The following is a 22,059-nucleotide window of genomic DNA, read 5'->3' as shown; positions in this document are numbered from 1 at the left end:
TCTGCTTGCAGTGTTTCAGTAGCCTCTTGAGTAGTGGCCTTCTGAAAGCGAGGGAGACGTCACTTAGTTGCCCTGAGGCTCCGTGCCCAGCAGCTGTAGTTCATCTCCTGCTGTGCCTCAAGAACATATTTTCCCAATGCTGCCCTCCCCCGTGATATTGCAGTTGCTGCAGCCTGACCCCCACTCGCCAAGCTCTCGTTGCTCAGCTCTCACTTGTGATGAGGCCAATAAACTGCTTCCTTTCTGATGCAGTAAATGAAGTCAATTCAGATTGAAAGAAACTTAAGAATACATTCCACAGGCACACGGGGCGGGTGTTGTTCCTCTTCTGAAGGGTGAGGGCATGAGGAGGTTGGAGGGCAGGCATCCCCATGTCCCAAGTGGTGGTCTCCCCCTCTCCCGGCGCTAGCACCAGAAGTCATCCCGTTAAACTGATTTAGGACCACCAAAAGGAAGTACTTTTTTCACAGTGCATAATGTGTGAATTAACAGGACCAGCATCTTCACTATGATCCCATTGAGATCATCTGGAGAGGTTCGCCTGCAGTTGCCACCGGCTCGTCTGGTGGCTCCGCAGGGACAGACCTTCTCTTTTGCCGCCCCCAGACTCTGGAATGCGCTCCCTGCTGAAACACGAGCCTTCCCGTCTCTGGCAATTTTCTAAAAGTCTTCAAATATACATTTATTCACCCAAGCTTCTTAACTTGACTTGTGGTTTAAAATTGTGTTAAGGTTTTGATTTCTGTGTTAATTTGTTTATGTTGCTGTAAATCGCCCGAAGGTGGAAGTTTGGGGCAGTGTACAAATATAATAAATAACTCTGTGGAATTCTCTGCAGTGGGATGTGGTGGTGGCTACCAGCTTGGATATCTTTTAAAGGGCTTTTGACACATTAATGGACAGGCCTGTTGGTGGCTACTTGTCCTGATGGCTACAGGCTGTCTCCATGTTCAGAGGCAGGATGTCTCCGAATACCAGTTGCAAGGGAACGACAGCAGGAGAGGGGACGTGCCTTTCATCTCCTGGTAGTGTGGCTTCCCACAGACTTCTGGTGGGCTACTGCCAGAAACAGGGTGTTGGACAAGATAGGCCTTGGGCCTGATCAAACGGGGCTGTTCTTACGTCTCCTCTCCAAGCAGTGTCTCCTGCCTGACTCATCTATAATCAGAACTGAATAGCCCTCATGGTGATGAGGAGCTTCGTTGCCCTGGCCTCCCCTCAGACGTCTCCTTCCTTCTCTCTCTAGGCACGCACAATCCCTGGCAGCCCTGCAGGCATACTGTCACTGGCTAGCTCAGTTCTACAGTGAAGTTCACCGGCAAGATCCAGCCCAGTTTATCTCCCTCGTCTCCACCGCCCTAGAAGCGATTGCGCCGCTCATCAGTTCAAAGGTAGCTTTGCCAAAACCGCGTCTGCCGCTGTGTTCAAGCAGTCCACAGAACCGCTACCACCTCCTTCTCCGACACAGTGATCATTTGTGTGCAAGTTGGTATAACAGCTTTGCAGGAAAGCAGGGGTGTGTGTGTGAGACAGAGACAGAGACAGAGACAGAGACAGAGACAGAGACAGAGACAGAGACAGAGACAGAGACAGAGACAGAGACAGAGACAGAGACAGAGACAGAGACAGAGACAGAGACAGAGACAGAGACAGAGACAGAGACAGAGACAGAGACAGAGACAGCTTCATCTGAAAAGCCAGATGAAATGGGTATGACCTGAGTAAGAGTAAATGGTGACCCCTTGCTGCACTGCTGCAAACTCCCCTTGCTAAGTGAGAGGAAAGGTTACTGCAGATGGTACAGGAATCTCTTGGGAATGAAAGCTAGCGATGGCCATCAAAAGCAAGCGTCGAAGTACAAGCATCTTCCAGCTTTGCCTCTTTCCTCTTTTTCCTCTGCCCATTCTGGGTTGTTTGGAGAGGTAGCTGAGGTGCAGCCCTCTTGCGGGGCCCAGCAGTTGGGCTTCATTCTCGTCTCCCACATAAGGAGAAGGGAGCTTTAGTTCTGTGCTTCGGTTTTCCTCGGGGTTTCAGAAACCCGCTTGAACGTTGCGTGCCCAAGTGATGACAAATGTTCTGCCAGGCTCTGCAGCCTATTTCTGTGGTGCTGAAGAGCTGCTGCCAGTCAGTGCAGGCAATGTTGGGCTCCAACTCAATAGGAAGGCAACTTCCTATTGTTCGGTTCCTGCATGACCTGCAGGGCATTTTAGATTCACAAGCATGCATTGTTGCCATTCCTCTGCAACTGAAGAGGCTCTTCGTCACCAGCACTCCCTTCAAATGCTAATTGCAGGCAGTGTTCCCTCTAAGGTGTGCGCACTCACAAGTTTTTTTAATGTCCGCTTGGTTAATATTAGATCCTGCCCAAGTAGAATCGGGAAGGCCCCACTCTGAATGCACATGTGCGCACACTGCCTTGATCCAGCCGCCCAGAACGAAACTCATTCCACACACAGGTGGAAAAAAAATCAGAGAGAACACACTGATAGGGGGTGCAGGCAGCAGAAACATCCGCTGCTTCTTAAGTCCCGTTTCTTTGTCTTCCGGGTCATCGAAGTGGTTTAAGGACTTCCTTTCTCCCTCCCAGGTACAAGAGAAGCTGCTGCTGTCCGCTTGCCACCTGCTGGTCTCCTTAGCCACTACCGTGCGGCCCGTGTTCCTGATCAGGATGCAAACCGTGCAGAAAGTGTTCAATCGGATCACAGACCCCTCTGCCCAGTGCCTTCCAGATAAGGTGAGCTTTGGGCTCTGGTGAGCACCGGCTGTTTGGGGGACGCGCACAGCAGTCTGTTGGTTCTCAAGTCTTTTATTGTTGCAGTCTCGGACCAGGACAAACACTAAAACATTACTATCTATCTATCTATCTATCTATCAATAAATAATAAAGCCATTAATGAGATACAATTAAATGTGTGAAATTAAGAGTGTATCGTTAATAAAACAACAATAAATGGCTCACAAAATTAGATCTGCATGGATTCCTTATTAATCATCCACCGACTAATATTAATTGACGCAGCACAATAGCTAGCAACTCGAGTGGTAATTTCGGGTTCAGAATCTGAGAGCAGCAAAGAACAATAAAATTGACTCTGTCGACCAGGGTATTTACTTAATAATGGAAAAATAAAAGATGCCTGAATATCCCTATAGAAGAAACAAAATAATAGAACATGTTCAATAGTTTCAATCTGCTCCAGTCCACAAGGGCAAAACCTCTCTGAAAGCAGAATCCCCCGATAACATCCTTCAAGCCCTGCCGAAAGTAGACTATGGCAGCGGGCTAAAGTAAACGCTCTTCTATACTTAGGAATCTCCAACTGAGCAAAATAAGGCATTGCAGAAACCAAGTCTCTGCGCTGTAATATAGAATTTTGAGACCTTGCTAAGGTCAGTTTGCCACTCAGAATCCAAAATTTGCTGTTTAATGAGCAGTTTTGCCTGCTCAAGGGTGGTTCGGAGCTGCCTCTGTTCCACGACACAACATAGGAAACTTTTAGGGGTGGGTCGTAACTCAGTGGTTAGAGCACCTGCATCCCAGCTTCAGTCCCTGGCAGCATCTCCAGGTAGGGCTGGGAAACCCCACTGCTTGGAGAGCTGCTACCAGTCAGTGTAGACAGTCATGAGCTAGATGGACCAGTGGTCTGACTCGGGATGAGACAGCTTTCTACACTCCCTCTTCCCCCACCCCCCTCCATAAACTCATGACCTTTGGCTTGTCTGGTCCATCTTCCTCTGCAGGCTCAGATACTGGTGTGCCGAGCACTCTCCAATATCCTGCTGCTGCCGTGGCCAAACCTCCCCGAGTGTGAGCAGCAGTGGGCAATCCGCTCGACGAACCACTCCAGCCTCATCTCGGCCCTCACCAGGGATTACCGCAGCCTGAAATCCAGTGCCATCCTGCCCCAGAGGAAAGCGCAGCAAGACGGCAGTAAGTTGGGTTGCCATATTCTGGCTTGCCCAATCTGGTGGGGCCTAATTTGCATATTATGTTAATAGGCTTGAAAATAATTCTTGAGTAGAACAGTGATTGCACCTTTTGCCCCATAACGCCGCTTCTACAAGGGCTAACACTTAGCTTTCTTTTTCTTTTTTTAAATGAAAGCTGAAATCTGGGTAGGCTAAGCAATCTGGGTGAGAGGCTTAAAATCCGGGTTAGACCTAGAATTCCGGGGGGCATGGCAGCTCTAACTGTAAGCCTCCCTGACCATACAACCGCAGCCATGAATATTGACCTGCCACTTTTCAACCAAGTTCTCAACGCGTTTTGCATATGAAACCAACCAACCAAGATGGTTCCCTGTCCCGCAAAGGTGCTCTCAGTTGGAAAAGAAGCACATGTTAAGCACCACTAACAGCCACTGGAGGGATGCTGTGTTGGGGTTGGACAGGGACAGTTGCTCTCCCCCTGCTAAATATAAGAGCTGCCACTTTAAAAGGTGCCTCTCTGCTCACTTGGCAGGAGTAGCTACTAACAGCTGCTACCCCTACCATAGAGGTGTTACTAGGAGGGATGTGCTAAGTCTCCCTTACCATAGAGCTGTTGCTAGAAAGGATGTTGCTTCAAAGTATTTCTTGTGGGGGTGGGGGGAGAGATAATTTGAAGTGTTCCATCCTAGTTCAGAAGCTCTGCATGCTCCTGTTTTGTGAGCGTGTGCGAGGGGGGAAGTAAGGTCAGTGTTCCCTTTAACGGGGATTCTCAGAATCCCCAAGCAAAAGACATTGCAGCTGAGGGTTCTGGGAGTTGTAGTCAATAAAATCTGGGAATCCCTGTTAGAGGGAACACTGTTTGGAGGGGGGAGGAAGTGATCATCTGGGAGAGAGGAGCTGGGTCAGACAGCGCCGTCCACCCAGCACTCTGCCTTGCCCCACTTGTCTGTCTTGTATTACAGCTGTGGTCCAAGCCCTGGGTGTTTGCTGCTTTGGCAGGAGTCCACCTGTGTTTCCCCATGAGTCACATTCTGGATGTGCTTCTCCAAGGATGGGGAATTCCACTGCACCTCTGCGTTGGCATAGCTTTGTGATTCAGTTGCGCTAAATTCGGAGGTGTGGCAGAAATTAAGAACTCTGTGGAAACAGTTCAGGAGTTCCTGGCTTGCTGCCTCTTTTCTCAGTGCCTTGGGGTACCTGTTAAAGTTTACTCTGGTTTTTGCAGCTAAGGTCACCATCCATCAGACGCTTAGTGTCTTGGAAGATATTGTGGAGAGCATCTCTGGAGAAGCCACCAAGTCCCGCCAGATCTGTTACCAGTCGCTGCAGGAGTCGGTGCAGGTCTCACTAGCCCTCTTCCCAGCTTTCATTCATCAGTCAGGTATAACCACAGAGCACTCTCCACTGCTGTGAGTAATGCAGTAAATCTACACTGGGGATCCTTGTTGGATAGAACCTCCAAGTTGCCAAACTCTTGCCTGTACTTGGCCCTCCTGAGCAAGAAGACCCATGAAATCAGGGTGGCCACTTGGGTGCCACCATTTTGATTCCTCCCACATCTGCCCATCAACTACATTGAGCGTGGTCATCCGTAATCAAGATGGCGGCATGCAAGTTACTGGACTGTCTAGCTAGTTGGGGGAGGAGAGCTGATCTTGTGGTAGCAAGCATGAATTGTCCTCTCTGCTGAACAGGATCTACTTTGGTTTGCATTTGGGTGTGTGACTACATGTGAGTGCTGTTAAGATATTCCCCTTAGGGCAGGAATCCTCAATGTTGGGCCCCCAGATGTTCTTGGACTTCAACTCCCATAATCCCCAGGCCCAGTGGCCTTTGGCTGGGGGTTATGGGAGTTGAAGTCCAAGAACATCTGGGGGCCCAACGTGGAGGATCTCTGCCTTAGGGGATGAGGCCTTAGTTCAATGGTAGAGCATCTTGCATGCAAGAGGTCCCAGGTTCAATCCCTGGCAGCATCTCCAGGTAGGGCTGGGAGAGACTCCTGCCTGAAACCTTGGAGAGGTACTTCCAGTCAATGTAGACAATACTGAGCTAAATGGACTAATGGTCTGACTCGGTATAAGCAGCTTCCTAGGTTCCTGACCTCGTTCTTGGTTAGAGGAGAGAGAGGTCCCTCCAGGAAAGCTTTGACTGCTCAAAGCGCCCATCTGCTGAATCCCTCAGCACAGTGTTTTGGCTACAGTTGTCTGAAAAGGCATCTGAGTCTTTGGACAAAAATGTAGAATAGTTTCAGTAGCTCTGACCCATGAAGGAGCTGGGATAGCCTCACGTGGACTGCAAAGGGGTTTGTTACTGAGACTGCAGATTCGGCAGTACTTCTCTCTCCAGTATAACACGGTGCAGAAGCAAACCTACTTGAGTTTGACTCTACTGCCAGGGCTCTAAAACCTGAGTCCCCAGATGTTGCTGGACTACAACTCCCATCATCCCCAGCCACAATGGCCTGGGGATGATGGATTTTCTAGGCCACTAACATCTGGGCATCCGAATTTGAGAGCTCCTGCTCCATATGGCAGATCTCTGCATACCATGAGTGTTTATGCTTCCAGAATCAGCAGTACCTCTTTTGTCCCTGCCTAAATCAGGCTTTCCAAATCACTGCCCGGAGATTCAAGTCTAGACCAAGGTTGCCTTGCTAGGCGCGCCTGTGTGAGAGTAAGCCCAATTGAACCTGAGGTTTATTTCTGGTACAATTGCATTGGATCGTGCTGTGCAGCTGGGCCCTGCCCATGCTTGGTTGAAATGAGTGGCAAGCGAAATGGGTCTAGGGGTGGGTGTGAGATTTGAACTAACCCTTACCCTCGCCACCACTCCTTTTTACCCTGCATTGTTAATGTGAGCCTCAGATCAGGAGATGATGAAACATTCCAGGAGCGAATCCAGTTGCTTACCATGGGGTTGTGGTGTTAAGCTGAGGATACTCAGAACCCTTTCATCAGATACTTGGCTATCCATTTCTGGCAGGAGAGGAAAGCGAAGGATTCAGCTGCACAGTGGGAGATCTTCCGGCTGTCAACTGGGAGTATCAAATAGCAAACGTGACTCCTGCTTGTCAAAAAATTCACAGCGCTCGCAACTTTCTCTTTTCCTCCTTCCCTTCCCTGTTCCCCAGATGTGACGGACGAGATGCTGAGCTTCTTCCTCACCCTCTTCCAAGGACTGAGGGTGCAGATGGGTGTGCCCTTCACTGAGCAGGTCATCCAGACGTTCCTCAACATGTTCACCAGGTAGCGTACTTGCCTCTCCTGATACTTGATGGGAAAGGGCATCTCTTTATAAAAAAACTTTTTATATCCTGCTCTTCCTCCACGCAGCCCAGAGCAGTGTCCATGCTTATGTTTACCCCTTACAACAATCCTGTGAGGTAGGCTAAGGCTGAGACAGAAGTGACTGGCCCTGAGGTCTCCAGGGAGTTTCTCATGGCTGAACGGGGATTTGAACTCAGATTTCCCCCAGTCCTCATCCAACACTCTAACCCAAGAGTAGGCAACCTTGGTTCTCCAGCTGTTGAACTACAACTCCCATCACCCCCGACCGCTGTTGTGGCTGGGGATGGTGAGTTGTAGTTCAACAATGGCTGGAGATCCAAGGTTGCCTTCCCCTGCTCTACCCACTGCACCACAATGGCTCTTGCACTTGGATGGAGGTATACCTTCCAAGAGAAGCAGTTGTGCAGAAAAACGACCCCTACAGAGCTGACCCAAAGGAGCCTAGCAAAATGTGGGATGCTCTTGTAAGTGAGCTGGTTCTCTTTTCCCCTAAGGCTCTGGGAATTATGATGATTAGCCCTGGGTTAAGCCTTTGCGGGATTCTAAGTCCTTCCCATCGGGCTTTGTATCGGCTTGTGGCATCCTCAGGCAGTTGCCAGGGCCCCGATGCCCAGGCAGGTCCTCCACTGGCCCTGCAGTGCACACAACCACAGCCCCCTCCTTCAGGGTTCCAAGGATGCAGCACCCTTTCCCTGATGTCTCGTGAGGGCTCGAAAGCCTGCAGGATGCCCACGCTGCCTTTAGCACGTGAGCCAGCTGGGGTGGTTGCTACCATCTGGGGAGACCCAGGAAGCTGCCTCATCCCGAGTCAGACCCTTGGTCCATCTAGCTCAGTATTGTCCACGCAGACTGGCAGCGTCTTCAGGGCTGCAGGCAGGAGTCTCTCTCAGCCCTGTCTTGGAGATGCTGCCAGGGAGGGAACCTGGATCCTTCTGCATGCAAGCTTGCAGGTGCTCTTCCCAGAGCGGCCCCGTCCTCTAAGGAGGATCTCTTGCAGTGCTTGCACATGGAGTCTCCTTTCCAAATGCAAACCAGAGCAAACCCTGCTTAGCAAAGGGGACAACCCGTGCTTGCTCCACAAGACCAGCTCTTCTCCCTTCAAATGCTCACTGTGACGTCTAAGGTCTCCACTCCTAGAGATGAAGAGGAGGTGATGGCTTTGCAGTACTTTCAGCTTTCTGCAGGTTTGGCTGACCAGGGTCTCTCGAAGTTGGGTCCCCAGATGTTGCTGGATGTTGGAACCCAACATCTGGGCCGTTGTGGCTGAGGATGATGGGATTTGAAGTCCAGTGACTCCTGGGGGCCCAGGTCTGAGAACCCCGCTCATGACCCTTGCCCTGTGCTCCCTGCTCTTTAGACCACGAGCCTAGACTTAAGTGCAGCTGTGAAGTTCCCTGGGGAGGAGGTCACTGACTCCCTGTGTTGTACCCTAGAGAGCAGCTGGTGGAGAGCATCCTCCATGACGGCAGCACCGGCTGCAGAGTGGTGGAGAAGTTCCTGAAGATCCTCCAGGTGGTGGTGCAAGAGCCCGGCCAGGTCTTCAAGCCTTTCTTACCCAGCATCATCTCGCTCTGCATGGAGCAGGTCTACCCCATCGTTGCCGAGGTAGGGTCCTTCTGGGGCCAGTGACATCCCCAGGAGAATGTGGGGAGGAGAGAGCCTCCGCAGCATCTGCACCGTGGGGCAAAATGGAGGATAAGCCCAGGGTTCTCGAACTGGGGAGTTGTAGGCCCACAGCATTGGTGACCCATCATTCTCAGTGGCCAAAGTCCATGCTGTGCTGGGGCTGGATAGGGCCAGCTGCTCTCCCCCTGCTCAATAAAGAGAATTGCCACTTCCAAAAGGTGCCTCTTTGCTCTGATAGCAGGGTGAGCAAACCCCTCCCCTCAGCTTGACTGACAGGCATCAGAACATTAAGTTTACTTATCCCATTAATTTCAATAAGACTGCTTATGAGTAACTTAGTGTGGCTGTTAGACAGTGACTGGAGTAGCCTGTCTCCCTAACTCTAACACTTTGTATATGTGTGTACATACTCACACTATTAAATGTTACATTTCTGAGACGGACTACCCCAGGCACTCAGTTGTATCCAGATTAAGGTGCTGCTAAGAAGTCTGATTGAAATCCATGGGGCAAGCTTGCTTGTCCTATTTTTCACTGGGGACACTCGTGTGCAACTTAGTCTGGATGTAAGCCAGCGACTGGAGTAGCCTGTCTCATAACTGTAGCGTTGAAATTCGAGTGTGCATAATCAAGTGTGTTTTCTCTCTGGGGTACCTGAGCCAAAGATTTGCAACAGAATGGGCACATTAGTTTAAAGAACTCATTTTTAAAATTAAAGATTAGGTCAGATCTGAAAACCAGAATTTAAAAGGCCTGTGTGAACGAAAAGGTCTTGACCTGGCATCTAAAAGAACAAAGTGATGAAGCCAGGCTATTCCGGACACAGGGGGCCACCACTGAGAAGGCCCTCTCCCTAGTAGCCACCACGTCCAGGTTGGAACATATGGGGCAAGGCGCTCTCTCAGGTAACCTGGTCCCAAGCCATTTAGGACTCTAAAGGTTAGAGAGTTAGCCCTTGGGTGCCAGCTGTTCTGGAACGAACTTCTCTATCCATTTCCCTTGAGCTATGTTGAAAAGACGCGCCGTTCCAATGACTGTATCTTTCCGCATCCCCAAGCGATCCTCTCCTGATGTGAAGGCAGAACTCTTTGAGCTGCTCTTCCGGATCCTCCACCACAGCTGGCGGTACTTCTTCAAGTCCAACGTCCTGGCCAGTGTCCAGCGAGGGGTCGCCGACGAACAGATGGAGAACCAAGGCCAGTTCAGTGCCATCATGCAGGTATTTGAACAGCCAGGGACTAGCACGGCCGTGCCCTGCTTGGGAGTGCCCAGCCGTCTCTGGGCGAAATGAGCCTTTTCCTTAACTCGGCAGCAACACACTCCTTGTGCTTTTAACATAAGCAGTCCTGGTTGAATGTTGGGACTAAACAGCTGCAAGGACACAGCCGCTTTGGGGCGAGTCGACATGTGACATGCGAGGGCTGGGGATGCATATGAGCACTTGTGTGTATACCCCATAGATATATATATTTTAAAGAAGCAAGACCTTTTCAGAAACAATAGTGCTTAATACAATTTTGTGTTTTGACCATGATGTGTGGGGATGGGCACAGACCAGGCCTGCTCAACTTCGCCCTCCCCCCCCCACTGTCTTTGAACTACAACTCCCATAATCCTCAGCCACATTTGCCAATAGCCAGGGATTATGGGAAATGTAGGCCAACCTCTTCAGGAGGGCCAAAGTTGAGCAGCCCTGGCATAGACAGTACTGAGCTAGATGGACCAATGGTCTGACTCAGTAGAAGGCGGCTGCTTGAGATTTTGCGGGGAAGGGAGTCACGGCTCAGTGGAAGAACATCTGCTCTGTCTGCAGAAGGCCCCAGCCCCAATCCCTAGCAGCATCTTCAGGTAGGACTAAGAGAAATCTCCTGCCTGCAACTGGGGAGAAACCCTGCTTGTCAAGGTCAACCATACCGAGCGAGACGGACCAAGACTCTGACTCGGTCAAGGCAGCTTCCTGTGTTCCTAAAGCTCCACCTTACGGATGTGTGGTGATAAGTAAGGAATGCCGAGCCCCCTCTGCGCCCAGGTGTTCAGACCAACCTGCCAGCCAAGAGCACCAGTAACTTGCTTTTCCTGCCAAGCACGGACTGGTCCATATGCATATACCATTTTTCAACAGAAGAAGTTCTTGCATGCTTTATCTAGCACAGGGATTCCCAAGAGGAGGTACCCTGTGTCCTCCTACCCCACCCCACCCCCCGCAGCAGAAGGGGAGGGAGGAAAGTGATGACCCTCCTCTTCTGCTCAGCATACCCCAGCCTGACTGACAGGCTTCAGAAAATTAGCAGGATCAGTGGATTTCAATGATCATTATTAGCAACTCTGCGTGCGAGCCAGTGACTGTGGTTGCCCACTTCTCTAATGGTAACACTTAGATGTGTGTGTTTATGCACGTGTATCCAGACTAAATTACTCATGGGTACTCGCATTGAAATTAATAGGGCAAGTATTAATTTTGTTGGGGATACTCGTGTGTAACTGAATCTGGATGTAAGCCAGTGAGGGAGTAGCCTGTCTCCTAACTGTAACGTGTGTGCGCGTGTGCGCACCTGAGCTGAAGATCTGAGACAGAAGGGGCACACTTTCAAAAGGCTGGGGACCCTGATAGCAAATAACATGAAAAGATGGCTTCCTCTCACAGTCTGCACAGGCAAGCCAATGGCCACTGGTTAGTGCTCCCAGCCAGCTGTGCAAGAGGTCCCCTCTCCTCTCTCTGTACCCAGCCACGTTCCTTGATCTTGGACCCAGTGAGAGCCGGTCATTTCCTCATGCCAGGCAACTTCGGAGCGAATCGCCTTCCTTGGCCACCTCTTCCCTTCTCCCTACTCCAAGCACAGCACCTCCCATTAATATGTAAGCCGAATATTCCGAAGGAGCCAAAGTCTGTCCGCCTCTTCCCCAGTGGGCGTCTCCGGCCAAGTACTTCTGGCCCCTGGCTTTCCCTGCCCGGCCATGATCTTTGGGGAAGAGGCTTTTCTATTTAATGTTCTCTCAGTGTGTTCCATGGCACAGAATGCCTGCCTGCCTGCCTCTCTCTCTCCCTCCCTCCCAGCTGGCTGCCACTGAGGTCAGAGTCCAGCCTCTGGGGCCATTCCTGTAACCCGCGTGCAGCTAATCAGAGCTGGCCTCTCTCCAGTTCTGCCCTTGGAACTGGTCGCCCGCGGTGACTTGTGTTGAGCTCCTCCCCGTGTTCATCGTTTGAGACTTGGCCTATAAGTTTATGTTCTGATGTGCTGGCCCCTACGGCCGTGTACGATAAGCCCCCAACAAACATCATATACAATTATTATTGCGGGGGAGCGGTCACCCAGTGAGCATCATGGCTGTGGGGATGTGAATCCAGGTCTGATTCAGTGCTGTAACCACTACTCCACGCTGTCTCTCAAGCGACTAGTGGAAGAGCCCTACAGCCTAGTTTGGCTCTTTGCTGGATGTCCTTGAAGAGTCCCCTTTTTTCTGCCCTCATGGGACGGCAAGGGTCCTGTGGAACTAGAGCCATGAACATTCACCCCAGTCCAACAGTGACAACAAAGCACCTGTTTGTTGGTTGGTTGGTTTACACCTTGGGCTAGCTGTGGGGCTGCACAGATTGGGGCTAGGTCCTCAAACTGGAGAGATGGGTGGGGTCTGCCTTGGCGCTGCCCCTGCCTGCGCCGGGGGAAGGTGTGGAGCTGGCATTCGGTCCTTGTGGACCTCAACCCTGTCTAAGCGCGCCCTGAGAGGTGTTTCTGTTCCGTAGGCTTTCGGCCAGTCCTTCCTGCAGCCTGACATACACCTGTTTAAGCAGAACTTGTTCTACTTGGAGACGCTGAACACAAAGCAGAAGCTGTATCACAAGGTGAGCCCCACGCCCCCATTTACAGTCCGAACAGTGTCTCTGGTCCGCTGATACAAGTGCTGGAAGGAGATGGTAGACCCCAAGGCCAGGAATGACCGCTTTACAGAAGAACAGCCCTTGCTTTATCAGGCCCAAGGAAGCCCATCTAGTCCAGCATCTGTGGCCCACAATCTAAAAAGAAACATGAGATAGACACCAGCAACAGTCACTGGAGGTCCTGTGCTGGGGGTGGAGAGGGCCAGTTGCTCTCCCCCTGCTAAATAAAGAGAATCACCACATTAAAAAGGTGCCTCTTTGCCCAGTTAGCAGGGGTTAACAAGGGCTTCCAGCCAGTTGCGTTACCTTCATAGCAGGTTTTTTAATCCAGATTTGCATTAAGAAAGTCATACGATGGCACGTGCTAACAGTCTTAAATCTCCTGCTACAGCAAGCATGCTTTGTCGGTGACTGGAGGCCTAGTTGCCGTGGCTTCTTATGTGTGTTCCTAACTTGGCATCCAGGTTGCTGAATAGGCACCACAGAGGCGATGTCGCCTAATGCAGCTGCCATGCGCCATTGAGAACAGACCTGCGAGAAGAATTACGGAGGGTCTTCTGAAGGCGCTCTCTGCCATCCTCCATATAGAGACCGGGTTCAAAAATCCGTCGAAACCTTGGTTTACTAGCCATGGTTAAGAACCCACATCATGGTTTGAGCTTCCCAGCATACCTTCGGCAAGCCATGGTGGTAGTTTGCTCCCTTCTCCATGCTGCAGCAGCCTCTTGAGGCAGAGCAGTGGCTTGCACTGAGGATTGCCAGTGGCCTGGATTCAGGCATAACAGAAAATAAGCACAAACTGTGGTTTTCAAGCTGGCTTCAAACTGTGGTCTCAGACCCTGGTTTGATGGTCCCAAACAAATCATGGTTTGTCGGCTGGTTCGGATATAACTCGAATCCATGGCTTAGCTCAGGGGCAGGAAACTGTATTCCCTGTAACGAAATCCCAGATGGTGTTTACTACAATGCCCAGCATCCCCAGCCAAAGGCCTTTGCAGCTGGGGATGCTGGGAGTTGTAGTTCCACAGCTGGAATTCCAAAGGGTGCCTGGCTAAACAGACTATTGTGCCAGGTCTGAAGCCAGCCAGCCAGTACCACCCAGTTTCTGTGTCCCTGATCAGCACAGGCTTGCGTACTGAGCCCTCCTCTTTCCTTGTAGAAGATCTTCCGGACCGGCATGCTCTTTCAGTTTGTGAACGTGCTGCTTCAGGTATTGGTCCACAAGTCACACGACCTCTTGCAGGAGGAGATCGGCATTGCCGTCTACAACATGGCCTCTGTGGACTTCGACAGCTTCTACTCGGCCTTCCTGCCCGAGTTCTTGGCCAGCTGTGACGGCATCGACGCCAACCAGAAAAGCGTCCTTGGCAGGAACTTCAAAATGGACAGGGTAAGCTTTGGACACCTTGCCCCATTCAAGCAGACACCCTAAGACGATCCAGCCTAGTAGCCCTTGATAGGCCTGCCCTCCATGACTTTGTCTAAGCCCCTTTTAAAGCCATCCAAGCTGGTGGCCATCACCACATCCTGTGGCAGAGAGTTCCATATGCTGCTTATGTGAAGTGTGAAAGCTGCCTCCCCCCCCCCAGAATTTTCTTAAAGGGGCAAAGCACCTAGACCAGGGTTTCTTAACCTTGGGCCCCCAGATGTTGTTGGACTGCAACTCCCAGGATCCCCAGCCGCAAAGGCCATGTCTGGGGATCCTGGGAGTTGCAGTCCAACATCATCTGGGGGCCCGAGGTTAAGAAACTCTGATCCTAGACTGTATATGCCTGCTGAATTTATCTTTCCAAGCCGTGAGTGGAATTTGCATTGGTAGCTTAAGGCTCACGGCGCCCATTGCCTCCCTCGCTTGGTCTGTCTCCGATGCCATGGAAGGAGGAGCCCTCGTCCAGTACTGCAGCAGCATACGCTTCGTGTGCCTCAGGTCCCCGCCTCGACCCTGAGAAGGATCTTGTATAACTTCTGGCAGTCCGAGTGACCTCTCCGAAGTCCGTAATCTGGGCATTAGTGGCCTCACAGCTTTTTCCCAACGGCCGCTAAATACAGTAGAATCCACGGATTGAGGAACTGCTCCATTAAGCGATCCTAATGCCTTCTACCATTATGAACCCCACCGCCTATTAAGATCTTCCGGGGAGGTTCATCGGAGGGGGCCGCTGGCTCTTCTGGTGACCACTCAAAGGCCAGCCTTCTCTGTCGTTGCCCCAGAGCGGTGGGACGCGCTCCCTGCTGGGCCTAGAGCGGCTCCCTCCCTCTTCTAGGAAACCACTAAAGACACATTTCTTCAGCCAAGCTTCTTAGCTATTTATCGGTTTTTATGGGTCGTTATTTAAATTTGAACTTTTCATAGGTTTTAACTGTCTTCAAATTTTTTAGGTTTGTTTTGTTGTTGTAAACCACCATGAGTGTTCAGTAGTGGGCGATATGCAAATATGTTAGATAAATAAATAGACAAGACTCGCCTGAGTTGGACCAGTTATTTGACCTGGCAGAGCATCTGCTTTGCATGCAGAAGGTCCCAGGTTCGATCCCTGGCATCTCTGGGCACTCAGATTGTAGTGATGTGTAGAGCCAGGGTGGTGCAGTGGTTAGAGTGCTGGACTAAGGCCCGGGGAGACCCGAGTTCAAATCCCCATTCAGCCATGAAACTCGCTGGGTGACTCTGGGCCAGTTGCAAAGCTCTCAGCCTCAGCTACCTCACAGGGTTGTTGTGAAGACAAACCTTCTTGAAGGAAGGGTGGGATATTTATTAGATAGATAGATGATTTTCCTTCAAGTGGATCAGTTTTGGGAGGCAACGAGGATTTGTTTGGAAAGCAAGCCTGTTTCTCCAAATGTCCAGAGGTTCAGCAAAACCAGTCTGGTGGCATTGTCTTCACGCATAACTCCAGCTTTACCGTCTGGTTGCACCTGAGTTTCCCCTTCTTCTTCTTCTGTCACAATCCAACCTCCTTAAGAGAGGGAGGAGAGCTCTCAAAGGAGCGCAGGAAACCGCCTCCCATGTCCCTCGAAAGCATTGGTTTCCATCTCACCCCTTGGGTAACCAGCCCTCTGCCCCCACAAACCAGCGTCCCCACTCCCCTCTGCTCGGACTTGAGGCGTCCGCTCTGCCGTGACCTTGCCTGTGTTCTGGTTTCCTCCTCTCAGGATCTGCCGTCGTTTACCCAGAACGTGCACAGGCTGGTGAACGACCTCCGCTACTACAGACTCTGCAACGACAGCCTGCCCCCCGGGACTGTGAAGCTATAGTTCTCGGCGCCAGACTCGGGTTCGAAACGCCGTGAACGAGCCGACCTGTCCTCCTCGCGTTGCCACTGCCTCCGCCCCCTGCTCCCGCCAGCCCTGCAGGACGCGGCGCGCGGAGGCTCCTTCTTCCTCCGTTCTCACCCCAAGCCCAGCCCGTCCGCCGCGGCTGGGCCGGCAGCTCGGTTCCCTGCAGGCCCTCTTAAGGCCAACCACGGGCCGTTCCTCCCGCTGGGTGTCTCTTGTCTTAACGCCGTGGCATTCAGTCTGCATCTGCGGGTTTCCGTGACCGGTCCTGTGCACCAATCATGAGGCAGCCATGCCAAAGACTACTCCCCATGTCTCCCACCTTCGCATCATTCCACCCCTGCTGTCGGGGGAGGCGGGGGGCACCCCCCCCCATCACCCCTCCTTGGTTTTTAAATTGCCTTGAAACCTCCCTGCTGTCTGTGGGGATTTGGAGAGAGAGAGAGACTCCTGGGTTTTTGTTTTTTTTAAACCATTTTTCTCATCATTCCATTGTGATACTAAAACCTGCTTAATGGAAATAATAAAAAAGTGCTTACTTGGTTGTTTTAACCGGGTCTGAGCTCTGCTTGGCTGCCTCGGAGGCTGTTGGAAGGGGCAGGAAGGGAATGAGCGATGGGTTTGGGGATATTGGGCCAGCAGAAAGAGTGTGGACATTTCCTTCTGGCCGTGTGCTGGTGTGGGCTACTAAACTGCTTTTAGTGGTGCTGTATTCACCTGAATCGAAGACTACTCTGGATTTAAGGATGACCCGTTTAAAATTATACCCTGTATTTACCCCAAAAGGAAGAGGACTCTCGATTTCAGACAACCCCCCCCCCCATTTCCAATGTCCACGAACTTGGGGAAACACCTAATCTTGGATTCAGGAAAATATGGCACCTTGTTTACATTCTCTCCGTATCTATCACATTTGTGTCTTTATTTTTTATTTTTACATTTACATCCCGCTCATCCTCCAAGAAACCCAGAGTGGTGTACATGGTGCAGCATCTTGCCTTTGCTCCAACAAACTCAGGGTGTTGGGATTCCCCCCCCCACACACACACATTTTGATTTCACAACAACCCTGTGAGCAGTGTTCCCTGTAAGAGGATTCCCAAATGTTGACTCCAACTCCTATCATCCCGTGCTGCAGTAGCTTTTGGCTACAGTTTATGAGAGTTGTAGGCAAGATCATCTGGGGATCCCTGTTACAGGGAACACGGCCGGTTAGGTACGATGACTTATTTATTTGATTTGATTTTATATGCTGCTTTTCATTAAAATAATCTAAAGGCTAAGATGAAGCCAAGGCCAGGGGTTATGGGAGTTGTAGGCCAGCATCTGCAGGAGGGCCGAAGTTGAGCAGCCCTGCCTTGCAGCTACGGCATGGGGAAGGCCCCATATTCACTCCCTGGCAGCATCTCCAGGTAGGACTGAGAGAGACCTTTCTGAAACCCTAGAGAGCTGCTGCCAGTCCGGGTAGACAGTCCTGAGCTAGAGGGACAAACGCTTATAAAGCAGCTTCCTACGTTCCTATCCACTACATCACACTGGCTCATGAATGCTCAGTAACCTTTACACCAGCCCTATAAGACTGCTATGGCTATCCTCAGATTGAATATGACTGACTAAGGTTGAGGGACAGCAATGCCTTAATTCTCCTCGTGTAGGGCTGCACAAACTGCTGCAGATGTTGGACTATATTTCTGATCACGCCTGACAATTGGCCACGGTGGCTGGGGATGATGGGAGTTGTAGTCCAACAGCAGTTGGAGGGCCGGAGTTGTGCAGCCCCGTTGTGTTTATGACAGAGGTGATATTTGAACCAGATGGTTTCCAGTTCATTCTTTTAACCGCTGTGGTGGTGATCAGTCTATGCATGGAATTAGAACATAAGTAGATCCCTGCTGGATCAGGCTCAAGGCCCTTCTAGTCCAGCATCTTGTTCCCCACCAGATGCCTCTGGGAAGCCCACAGGCCAGAGGTGACAGCAGGTCAACTCTCCTGCTGCTGCTCCCCTGCAACTGGTATTGAGAGACATTGTACCTCTGAGGCTGGAGGTGGCCCACAGCCCACCAGACTAGTAGCCCTTGAAAGACCTGTCCTCCGTGAATCTGTCTAAGCCCCTTTTTAAAAGCCATCCAAGTTAGTGACCATCCCCACATCCAGTGGCAGAGAATTCCATAAGTTGATTATGCACTGTGTGAAAAAGTACTTCCTCTTGTCAGTCCTAAATTTCCCGACCTTCCGTTTCATGGGGTGACCCCTGGTTCTAGCGCTGGGAGAGAGAAATTTCTCTGTCTACCCCATGCATGATTTTATACACCTCATTCTCGGTTGCTGCTATCAAGGCATCTCATTGGGTTATCCTCGTGGCCGCACCTTAAATTTGTACAAGGGCGTTATATTCGACCTTTTATTAAACAATCCGCTTCCTAATGATCCCTAGCATGGAATAGGCCTTTCTCACAGCTGCCGTGCACTCAGTCGAACCTTTCAACAAGCTGTCCACCACGACGTATGTTCCTCTAGGCACACAAGAAGCTGCTTTAGAGCAAATCAGACCCTTGGTCCATCTAGCACCGTATTGTGGCTCCCACCCAGGGTTCTTCCAGATCTTGCTGAACTACAACTCCCATCTTCCCCATTCACAGTGACCAACAGCCAGGAATGATGGGAGTTTTAGGCCAGCAACAGCCGGCCCCAGTTGGACACGCCTGCTCTACCCAGACTGGCAGCGTCTTTTCCGAGGTTCTCATGGCGATGCTGCCAGGAAGGGAACTTGGAACCTTCTGCATTATGTTCCCCTCTCTTCCCAGTGCCTTTTCTGCTCATAGCTAGCCTGCGGGAGGTTGTGGTCTCTTGCAGTCTTGGCTATTGAGCATTCCAAGAGGGGAAGAACTCTGTCGATGAGAGGATATCCTAATCTTTGGAGCGTTTTGGTCTCCTCTGGCCTCCATACGCTCGGGGTTTCAATGGCAGAGTCCGTGGTTCTTGTTTTGTTTGGTTTTTTCCTGCCAGTGATACCGCCTGGCATGTTTCTGACCTGGCACAGGGGTCAGCAGCCCTTGCAAAATGACTGTTCCCCCATCGCATTTGTGTTTACTCAGAATCAAAGTGCATGTTTTCCTTGTCGGGATCAAGGGCTTAGATCTGGAAGACCCCCAAGTCTGTCTGTTACAGCAACAAGCTGGTCTTGTAGCAACAAGCGTGAATTGTCTCCTTTGCTCAGCAGGGTCTGCTTTGGTTTGTGTTTGCATGGGAGACTACATGTGTGAGCACTGGAAGATCTTTCCTTTCGGGGATGGGGCCGCTCCGGGAAGAGCACCTGCCTGCTTGCATGCAGAAGGTTCCAAGTTCCCTCCCTGGCAGCATCTCCAAGATAGGGCTGAGAGAGATTCCTGCCTGCAACCTGGGAGAAGCCGCTGCCAGTCTAGGTAGACATAATGAGCTAGATGGACCAATGGTCTGACTCAGTCTATGGCAGCTTCCTATGTTCCTAAAGGAAGTGTGCTGTCAGGTCGATTTCGATTCCTGGCACCCACAGAACCCCTGTGGTTGTTTGTGGCAGAATACAGGAGGGGTTGACCATTGCCTCCTCCAGCGCAGTCTGAGATGATGCCTTTCAGCATCTTCCTATATCGCTGCTGCCCGGTACAGTACCAGCGGGGATTCAAACCGGCAACCTTTTGCTTGTTAGTCAAGCATTTCCCCGCTGCGCCACTTTAGGTGGTCCTATGTTCCTAGTCCCACTGATTTCAGAAAGACTGCTTATGAGTAGCTATGTGTGTACAGCAGGCCTTCTCAAGGAGGAGAGCTGGTCTTGTGTTAGCAAGGATGAATTGCCCCCTTGCATGCTTATTTCAGGTCCTGTGCCTTCTCCTTACCTCCTGTGTCCTAGACTTGACCGTCTCTATGCAAGAACCCTGCCAGGGCAGAACAGCTTTAACAAAAATTAAATCAGGATTGTGGATTCAGGCATCATGCAGGACCGTGGTTAGGATAAACAAAGCAACTTCTAGCCTTGGTTTCTGTTTGTGGTTTGCCCAGAATAAACTACAGTTTGGCACTGGTTCACACATGCAAACTAACTATAATAAGCCAGAATGAACCTTGGTCCCGAATGATGTCTGAACCCACCCATTGAGGACCTTTGGGCAAGTCACCTTAAAAAAACCAAAAACACTCAATTACTATTCTGTACAATGGATAATAAAAGTAATTGCTTAAAACAGGAGTGCTCAAACTTGGGTCCCCAGATGTTCCTGGACTACAACTCCCATCATCCCTAGCCACAATGGCCAAATGCTGAGAGTGATGGGGGTTGTAGTCGAGCAGCATATTGAGACCCCAAGTTTAGAAACACTGGAAAAATGTACCAGACTTCTTATAAGTAACTGTGCCATGTATCATGTGAGATCACGTGCCTCCCTAGATGCATACTAGAGTATGTGGCATTTTGCAGAATATACAGAAAAGATATCTACCTTATCTGCCTATCCAAAAGAGTCGACAGTCTGGACTTTGCGAACTGGGAAGATGAGAGCAACCGGAAGGGAAGGATAGATGTATGTGAGCAAATGCAGTTATGCATGCTTGATTTCCTCTTAGGTTTTGGACTGTGGAATTAAACACAAAGCTGTATGTAAGGAGAGGAGAGCTGGTCTTGTGGTAGCAAGCCTGACTTGACCCCTTAGCTAAGCAGGGTCCACCCTAGTTGCATATGAATGGGAGACTAGAAATGTGAGCAGCACTGTAAGATCTTCCCCTCGGGATGGAGCCACTCTGGGAAGAGCAGAAGGTTCCAAGTTCCCTCCCTGGCAGCATCTCCAAGATCTACATTGTCTACACTGCCTGGCAGCAGCTTTCCAAGGTTTCCGGCAGGAGTGTCCCGCTCAGCGCTACTTGGAGATGCTGCCAGGGATTGAACCTGGGACCTCCTGCATGCAAATCAGATGCTCTCCCACCAATATTTGTGCTGATATTTTTCTTGGGGCTGTTGCTCTTGTCTGGGCACCACAAACACCCACAAGGTCGGTCAGTGCCATTTGCTCTCTGGCCAACGGCCAGTTCAGTTTGGCAGTTCAATAAACGGGTGGTGGGAGTTGCTTTGGGAAGGGGAGGGGCACTCCTGGACACACACATCCCATGTGTGTGGAAAATACGACATGAAGAATTCTCAGACTTAGATCCCCAGCTGTTGCTGGACTACAACTCCCATCATCCCCAGCCACAGTAGCCAAAAGATGGTGAGAGTTGTCCAACATCATTTGGGGACTTTTGTTGGAGAAGTCCCCCCAGTGCAGTGATTAGAAGAGCAGGCTGGGGCCAGGGGGGGCGAGATTCAAATCCCTGCTGAGTCATGAAACTTTCTGGGTGACTTGGGTCCATGGCTTTCTGTCTGTCCTCCCTCTCAGGGTGGTTGTTAATTTAAAAAAAAAAAATAGAAGGGGAGTGCCATTCTGAGCTCCATGTCAGAAAGGAAACCTCCACTCTAGAGCGACTTTCCCCCAAAAAAACCTGGGTTAAGGCTGGGAAGATGTATAGGGCTGAGTTGTGCTCTGGAAACATCTTCAGCCTGTAGGATGGAGAATTTGGGGTGGAAATGCTGCCAGTCAGTGTAGGCAATATTATGGACAATACACAGGAAGCTGCCTTGGTCAATCTAGCTCAGCCTTTGGAGAGATTGTGCCGGACCTTTGCTCCATCTAGCTCATTTTCAGGGTTTCTTAACCTTGGGCCCCCAGATGTAGTTGGACTACAACTCCCATAATCCCCAAGCAAAAGCCATTGCAGCTGAGGATTCTGGGGGTTGTAGTCCAACAAGGGGGCCCAAGGTTAAGAAGCCCTGGTCTACACTGACTGGCAGCGGCTTCTCCAAGGTTGCAGGCAGGAGTCTCTCTCAGCCCTGTCTTGAAGATGCTGCCAGGGAGGGAACTTGGAACCTAGATGCTCTTCCCAGAGCAGCCCCATCCTTTAAGGGGAATATCTTGCAGTGCTCACCAGCAGTCTCCCATCCAAATGCAAACCAGGACAGATCCTGCTGAGCAAAGGGGACCATTCACGCTCGTTAACACAAGG

At 50.8% G+C, this 22,059-nt stretch overlaps 1 protein-coding gene across 4 annotated transcripts in view; it reads left to right on the top strand.

Moving 5' to 3' along the window:
• XPO6 (exportin 6) overlaps positions 1-16,545 on the top strand; it is a 61,379-nt gene extending 44,834 nt beyond the window's left edge. For 3 of the 4 annotated variants that reach the window (XM_053276718.1, XM_053276717.1, XM_053276716.1), the window contains 10 exons: positions 1,247-1,391; positions 2,588-2,734; positions 3,742-3,931; positions 5,156-5,311; positions 7,061-7,175; positions 8,651-8,822; positions 9,901-10,062; positions 12,586-12,684; positions 13,880-14,110; positions 15,871-16,545. In XM_053276718.1, coding sequence (XP_053132693.1) covers positions 1,247-1,391; positions 2,588-2,734; positions 3,742-3,931; positions 5,156-5,311; positions 7,061-7,175; positions 8,651-8,822; positions 9,901-10,062; positions 12,586-12,684; positions 13,880-14,110; positions 15,871-15,972 — 1,519 coding nt within the window. In that variant the 3' untranslated portion in view covers positions 15,973-16,545. Of the gene's footprint in view, positions 1-1,246; positions 1,392-2,587; positions 2,735-3,741; positions 3,932-5,155; positions 5,312-7,060; positions 7,176-8,650; positions 8,823-9,900; positions 10,063-11,569; positions 11,700-12,585; positions 12,685-13,879; positions 14,111-15,870 lie in introns of those variants that run through there. The other variant, XR_008312038.1, reaches the window with a different exon arrangement.
• Positions 16,546-22,059: the final 5,514 nt, after the last annotated feature.

The sequence above is a fragment of the Hemicordylus capensis genome, chromosome 13 (assembly GCF_027244095.1).
Source record: "Hemicordylus capensis ecotype Gifberg chromosome 13, rHemCap1.1.pri, whole genome shotgun sequence".
Classification (NCBI taxonomy): Eukaryota; Metazoa; Chordata; class Lepidosauria; order Squamata; family Cordylidae; genus Hemicordylus; species Hemicordylus capensis.
Note: the sequence above shows the minus strand (reverse complement) of the source record. Positions and strands in the feature narration are given on the sequence as shown.